General features: G+C 34.8%; 1 protein-coding gene across 1 annotated transcript; it reads right to left on the bottom strand.

Moving 5' to 3' along the window:
* On the bottom strand, window positions 1–1,733 carry LOC149705419 (uncharacterized). Its single transcript, XM_089865017.1, has 3 exons — window positions 1,708–1,733; window positions 1,395–1,587; window positions 1–1,284 (listed from the first exon to the last, which is right to left on the bottom strand). The coding sequence occupies exons 1-3, from the start codon at window positions 1,731–1,733 to the stop codon at window positions 1–3; spliced, it is 1,503 nt and encodes a 500-aa protein (XP_089721143.1).
* Between the last annotated feature and the right edge of the window lie 5,599 nt (window positions 1,734–7,332).

Below are 7,332 nucleotides of genomic sequence, written 5' to 3'. Positions count from 1 at the left end.
TCACATGTTTTTCAAGTAAGGCAACCCATGAGTTAGGTAAAAGTTTAACAGTTTGGGAATCATTTCGGTGTTAAAAAAGTTTGAATCAAAAGGGATTCTATCACAAAAAGGTTTGTCGTCCCCACAGTCAACCAGTAAGTCACACCATTGTAAACCAGTTAATCCCATTTGACCTTGGATTTGGAAGAAAAAAAAGTGATTCTTGTCTAAAAAAAACTCGTTGTTTTCATTAACCTTGAGGAACTTGGTAGTGCTATCTTTGGCTAAGAAAGCTTCTCTAATACTTAAGCCTTTTTCTTTGCATTTGGCTAAGGTTTTGATTTCCAGCAGTCCATACCCCACATTTTCCTGATATACAAGTCGATCTGGTGACGCTCCAAACATTGGTAGAACTGGGTTTACACAAAGGCCTACAGCGAAGGTGATTGTGTTTGGATGGATGGTTTTGTACTTTTGGGTGGCAAGCTGCTCATTCTTTAGTCCTTCTTGGATATACTTGTTTTTTGACAGATCTGCTTTGTTAAATATGCTTTTCAGAAACGATTCGTTTACTTCTTTGCGACGTTTAATTATGTTTCCAAACTTAGAAGCTGTCACCCTGTTTTTTCTCTCCGCGTTATATAGTAAACAATTAGATTGTTGCCTAGTGTTTACTTCCAATGTTTTTGCTACGTTTAAATCAATTTTTAAAATATCAGGTGTTTTGGCTAAGGTACGCTCGAGAAGAGGTTTCACATTTTCGTCCAGCTCGATTAGTTTTAGAGGAAGAAGTATGTGCTGTACCAAGTTATCATTTACTACCAAGTTATCATTTACAATCGTATCTTTTGAAGCAGGTTTATTTCCAGCTACAGGATGAAATCTATTTTCAACTTGAATAGCGCAAAGGAAACTCCTTTTCTGCTTGGCTTCTAAGGTTTTGGTCAAATTTTCTATTCTTTTTTCTAAACTCTTGTTATCTTCTTCACTTCCTAAATCGGGTATGCTGCAATAGGCCTGCTGTTTCTTCTGCCTGATTAGAAGTTCTTCACTATTCTTTCCTGGTGTATGTCTGATGAAGTGTAACTCGTTGAAAGTGCGGCAAGCTAACTTCTTGCTTTCTGATGGTGCGCTCCATGTTCGGGTTTTTGCTGTACAGGATTTATCATCTGGTATAAAGCTTCTGCCCTCTCTCTTACAGTCTAATATAAACCATAAAACAGCCCCAACGTGCTTGCATACTCCTCCTTGACCAGCCTTACAACCACACCAAGCTGCTTCAATAGTACTGTCTGAGGTTTTTAGCTTTATAGCGATATCATATTTAGAATTAATTGTGTAAGATCCTTCAACTTTGCTCTTGACAAAAAAGTCTCTGTTGAAGATGAACCAGGACACACAAATACTTGAGTTACCTTGTTGGCCTTAAACATACGGTAACCTAACGTCAAATGCTTCTTGGCTTTGGCGGTGTAGTGGTGTCTTATAATCGCATTTTCTTCAAAATTTGTAGGAACTATTTTAAGTTGTTTGGTCCAGTTTCCTTTTGGAAGTTTAACTTTATTATTTATTGAAATTTTTCTTTTCTTATATTTTGTAAAAGACACACTGAAAATCAATAATATTGAGCAGTTATTATATTTCATATTATTAAGATGCTAACTATATTATTATCCTTATTTAAATATTATTATTAATTACTATTTAATTATCTAAAGTTATTCATACCTTTTTGAAGGGTCGATAGCGTTCATGGTGACTTAGGGTACACTAACTCCGACGAGGGAGCTCACAACGGAAAAAGATTCAAACCTAGGCCCTAAAAATGCTTTATTAGCTCCCTCTCGCGAGTCAAGACGGTGCTACTCTACCACGTGACGTATGCAGTGACGTGTCGGGTACATTTGAACAAGTTGATCAAGCCACAACAAAGGATATTATATATTCACCTATTGACAATTAGCTTGAACAATGATTGTGTAGATTCGTCGGGCGCTAGCTTCCGCTGTTCGGTATTGAATTCAATAAACGGTCTAAGCCAACGCTCTTGTCTGAATTCTAACGCTCTATGTATTTTTGTTAAGACCATACCTTGTTGTAAGTAAAGTTTTAGATTTCTATAATGGAGAACATACTTCGTTTTAGACATTTGGTTGGGAATTAATTTTGGGGTTGATTCTTTAGGAGGTATGTTAAACTCTGCTAACACATCTTGACAATATGGTGAAAGTTGGGAAACCTGAACGCTCAACCTTTCAGGAGCCAAAGGGAAATCCGATGTAAAAGCATGAATTTCCGGGGGGGGGGGGTAAAGAAGGTCGCATTCGATGATGTATCCTAGATTATTATCATCAGGTATTTTGGGGATTTTTGTCATTATACTGTTTAATTCCGATTCGGGGACCCACTTAAAACCGTCAATTGGTAAATAATCGCGTAAACTTGTTCCATATCTGAAATGATAGACTAACATTAACCCCTCGTAATTATTTTTAAAAATCGACAAGTAACTCACAGGTTATTACAATACAGATAGAGAATGTAACTCGTTGGTTTATCATTAACATGTTTGAGGAATAAGCGGGTTATTGGCAGCGGCATATCGGTGCGTTATCATAGAAACTCCTCCGCTGATTTCCGATTCTAGGAAGAGATACTGATCGATGTCTAATAATAACTCCAGTTTCACCCCAGTTTTGAAAAGCATCGCTTGCCAGGCGTAACCTGGTACTGTTGAAAATATTACTTTCTAGTATTTAAGAACTACATTACCAACACCTTACGTGTGAACGAATGTAGAACATCGAGGTAGTAAAATTGAAAACATTTGTCTCTAAACTCGTTAAAAACATCACATAATTGAACACAGTCGGTAAGCACGTATAGATCATGGAGGTCACCTAGATATTTAAATGAATCCTTTAAAAACTTCAGCCTTTAGATTTTCTTGTTGGAAATAAAAAGCTATTACCCATATTTTTCAAATGGAATGTATTCCAAATTAATTTCACGTGTTCATAATCCTCTTCATCGATACTTTTATCCGATAGAGTACTGAAAAACGCTTCTTTATCCGGAAGCGCTGTCTCATCGAAAACCTTCAAGGAAGTTACGTATTCGTATGGATACGGTAATTTTTTTAATAGCAATTTCGCTTTGTCCTCTTCGAATAGGTTATTAAGAACCTTAAATTTTTCCGCTCCTTCTTTACCCAAATTCATCACGAGATTGGATAATGAAGTGTTTAGAAATCTAAAAACAATTACTATAATCACTTTTACCGGAGTAAAATAATGAATTATCTTACCTAAATGAGTCAATAAATCGGATATTACTGAACGTAATCGAAATGTAACGCTCCGTGTTTGAGGGAATGCAGGACAGTTTTTCATTTTTGAAAGATCCAGCCTTTTGAAGAATTAAATGTAAATCAGAGCTGAAAAAATAGTGTTATGTTTTTAGTCCTATTTTAGAATCTCATATTCAAACTATTACTTGGAGAGATTATGAAAAATACATGGTTGATATTTAGGGGGTTTGATTTTCAAATTACCTGACGAATGTGCTGCTCCACGAAACTGGCCAGTTAAATGACAATGATCACGTACTGGTTGGTCATCATAATCATCATCATCATCAGGGAAATTCTTCTTACAAACCCTACAGTGACTTAAAAATTGAAACTCTTTCTCCTGTTTATCCGTCATAATTAGTGGAATATTTATAGGGAGTATAAAACTATTAATTACTACTATAAGCATTCGTTTGAGAAAAACACTAACAGCGTCCAATCCTCTGTTTAAAGGGGGCTTCAATTAGAACCGGTTAAAAGTAATTGGAAATTAAAAAATGTACCTGTAAACAAACGGTTTTGATGTTGTACCATCGCTATTCATAACGATGTATGCAAAACCGCAAGTGATATGTTGATTAATTTTATGCGTGTGCGAAACTTTGTTATCTTGTTCGGGGCCTGCAATCGGAGATAGAATAGATTCGAAATCGGCAACAACGTATCTTGGTATTTTTTCCCTCATTTCATAATTCTTAAAAGTAAATTGTTGTTCTTCCGGCATTTCTATTAATGTCGGCGCGTGTTTTTTACAACCGTCGATGTGTTTATCCCTTAATGTTTGTTTGGAAAATCTGTGTAGACATCTCCGACAATAAAATGTCGTGGCTTTCTTTTTAGTTAAATTAGAAAGAAGTCTCGATAAACTTTTAATCAGACAGAAGTGTTTCTTTCTTCCTTTAGAAATTAGCAACAGGTCTATTTGACGCCGTTCTTCACATTCGTATTCACTGATGAACAAAGGGTAGACAAACTTTTCGAATCCGAAAATATTGATACTTAAATTGTTATGCTTTTCGTATGAAATTAGCTCACTCGGTGACACTTCGAATGGACTTTTAATATTTCCCATGTCTATTTCATTCAAGTATCTCGCATAGTTACTAACTCTTTCATCGTGTAATTTAGCAGGATGTAATTTAGCTAAAATAGAGTACTCGAAACATCTCTCATCCTTATTTCAAATATTTATCAACGCTTTTTTCGATTTCAAAAACGGTGGTAGCTCGAAATATGACGCTGGTCTTAGCGGATGATATGATACGATATTTACTTGTAAAACAGAATTTTGTTCAAAACCCAGTTGCTACCACCTTTCTGGAATTGTTCCAAAGAGTTCATGATTTTCTGAACACTTCTCTCTATTTGTTCATAAATCTCATCCTTGCTTAAAGTTGTATTTGTATAACCGCGAAAGAAGGGAAACTCGAAGACTTCCTGCGTTGAATTAACTAATTGTCGACTAAACTGGACATTAACCACAAGGTACCATTTAATACCTCGTCTTTCAGTCAAATGTTTCTTCAAATATGCATATATCGCTTTTCTATGTCTAGTAGTAAACGTTAAAATATCAACTTCATTTTCATTCGCCTCTATCCGTGTTGTTACTAGAGCGTTACGTAAAATCGGAACTTCATTCTACTCTAAGTCTTTAACTCCTGGTTGATTTAAATTCCTTTCACTCGATGTGTTAGTACGTGAAGTACTAGGTTGATTCAAATTATCACGTGAAGTACTCGGTTGATTAGTTTTGTTAGATGGGTCCGCATCATCATTACCCCGATCGGGGTAATTCTTTCTCAGTTGTTTTAATCGTTTATGAATGGTTAAATGTTTTTCTAATCTGTAACAGCGGGAAAATGTCGCGCCACAAACTTTACAAGTTAATTTGTTTCTTTGATGAACTTCGCGTACATGTCTATTTAACGTTTTCTTATAACTAAACTCCCGATTACAATCCGGACAGATGAAATTCATGATGATGACTGAAACATAAAGTGCGGGTCTTTTCTCGAGTTGGATGATATTTATACATAATCGTGAGATAAATTTTCTTATGTCTTGTATTCCCAGAGGGGTTTTTTCTTTTTAAATCACATCCCCTCTTCCTCTAATACTTTAAAAAATAATCTACATTTTAGTTTTTATAGGTCAGGAAATCGAACTGTCCAGACACAACATATTCGACTAATTTTTTTATACCACTAACACACCACCCCCTGATCTTTACGTCGTAAAAAAAATTCTATTTGAATCACATCCTCTCCTCTAATACTTATAACCTACATTTTAGTTTTTACAGGTCAGGAAATCAAACGTGTCCATTTTAACACCCCCCCCCGATCTTTACGTCATAAAAAAACGGGAACACCATAGAAAATACATAGTATGGGTTCCCTATGGGAAATAACATGGTGGTACTCTGGAAAACTCCATAGGTTTAACATGGTGGTTCTTGGGTTAGGACCCCCCTTTTCTCACTACTGAATTGAGCTTTACATTTAGTGACATATTTCTCGTTTCAATACTGCCTTCGTTGCAGAGAGGCATGACGGTATGCAAAAGGGAGTTTAGTGATGAAAATACTGAAACAGACAAACCCTTATAAAACGTAGCAAATGGAATTCAAACTACATTAAATCAAAGAGGGTAATAAGAACGGCAGTTGAACTAGCAGCTTTGGCAAAACATTTTAGGAGCACACTGGAAGTTCAGAGTGAATATTTCAAAGCCGCCCAGAACACTTCAGTCAAGCCTTCTACTCCTTTTTTAGCCTCTTTGATTAAATCAGAAGGTGAAAATTACTATCACTTGAAACAGCACGAACTCGCTATATACTGCAACTTTTAAAATTATTATGTGGTTGTGATTATTTTATGTAATCAGGTTTTTATTTGAGAAAAAAATATTTGTTCTTATATTTTTCCGTTAAAAGCATGGAAGTTTGTTCTTATATTTTTCCGTTAAAAGCACGGAAGTCTATTATTGAAGAAATAATGAGTTTGCTTTTTTTAAATCTGTTATGATAATAATATTTAATTTAAAGAAATTTGAAAATTTTAGCAATAGACCAGGAAATAATTGACATGATTGCGGAAAATATCATCTCACTAATTTTGATGTTTATTTGAAATAATGTACACAGAATGAAATCACAAAAAAGGATTAAATAAAGAAAAAATAAGTGAGGCTAACTTTTCAAAAGCGGTATTGAAGTTACTTAAATTTGTAAAAATTAGGTAAACATTCATTTTGATGCAATTCTATAGTCATTCATTTTTTAATGACATAATGTTTATTAAAATTACTCTTGCATTTAGTTGCTTTCTACATTTCTAGCCTGATAATTTTCAAGTTCTATTGCATGTTGTTTGCGATTGACGCAAAGCTTGGAAGAAATTCTTCACCTTTTTCTGGACTTGAAACATTAGATAACACAACTAATGTCTCTGGCGTCTACTGTTTAAAATTTTATAAAAAAAGCATTTCCCACTGTGGAAATTTTTTTAAACCTATTCTTCTTTTTAGGTTCAAGTTTTAATTGAAATGCAAGGCATCTAACTGATTGTTCTGTCCTCGTAGAAAATGTTATTGAAAATAAACATTTACACCGAAAAAAACTTTTGGGCCAAATGTCTATTTGCAAGATGAACAGTTTTATAAGATTAGTTTCTACTTCTTTTACTAATGGGCGGTAGCTGATATCTTGATTTTGGATCAACATTATCAGTGTAGATTCTACTTTGTGAATGCTAGGCGCAGAAGTAAATAAGAGTTGTTTGACGTTTGTTTGTAATCAATGATCTCGGAATTTTTACGTTTCTAGCAGCAATACCCCAATCATTTCTTTCGATTGAAACCAAACATTGTTTAATTTTAGTGTCTGAGTACCTTTTGTAGCCATTGTAATAACAGTTTGCGTAGCTTTACATTTACTGCCACATTTTCTTGTTGCAATACTTCTTCCTTCTTTACATGGGGGCAGAACTGTACCTACA

The sequence above is a fragment of the Phalangium opilio genome, unplaced genomic scaffold (assembly GCF_054372755.1).
Source record: "Phalangium opilio isolate 3A_F unplaced genomic scaffold, DU_Popi_V2 ptg000013l_1, whole genome shotgun sequence".
Taxonomy (NCBI): Eukaryota; Metazoa; Arthropoda; class Arachnida; order Opiliones; family Phalangiidae; genus Phalangium; species Phalangium opilio.
The sequence above is the reverse complement of the archived record's forward strand: the minus strand, read 5'-3'. Positions and strand labels throughout refer to the sequence as shown.

Excerpts from the sequence above, each read along its gene's own strand:
- LOC149705419 (XM_089865017.1), bottom strand. The coding sequence starts at position 1,733 with ATGAACGCTATCGACCCTTCAAAAAG. Across the intron at positions 1,588-1,707 it reads GCTATCGACCCTTCAAAAAG|TGTGTCTTTTACAAAATATA; the intron begins GTATGAATAACT and ends ATTGATTTTCAG. Across the intron at positions 1,285-1,394 it reads GTATGTTTAAGGCCAACAAG|CTAAAAACCTCAGACAGTAC; the intron begins GTAACTCAAGTA and ends ATCGCTATAAAG.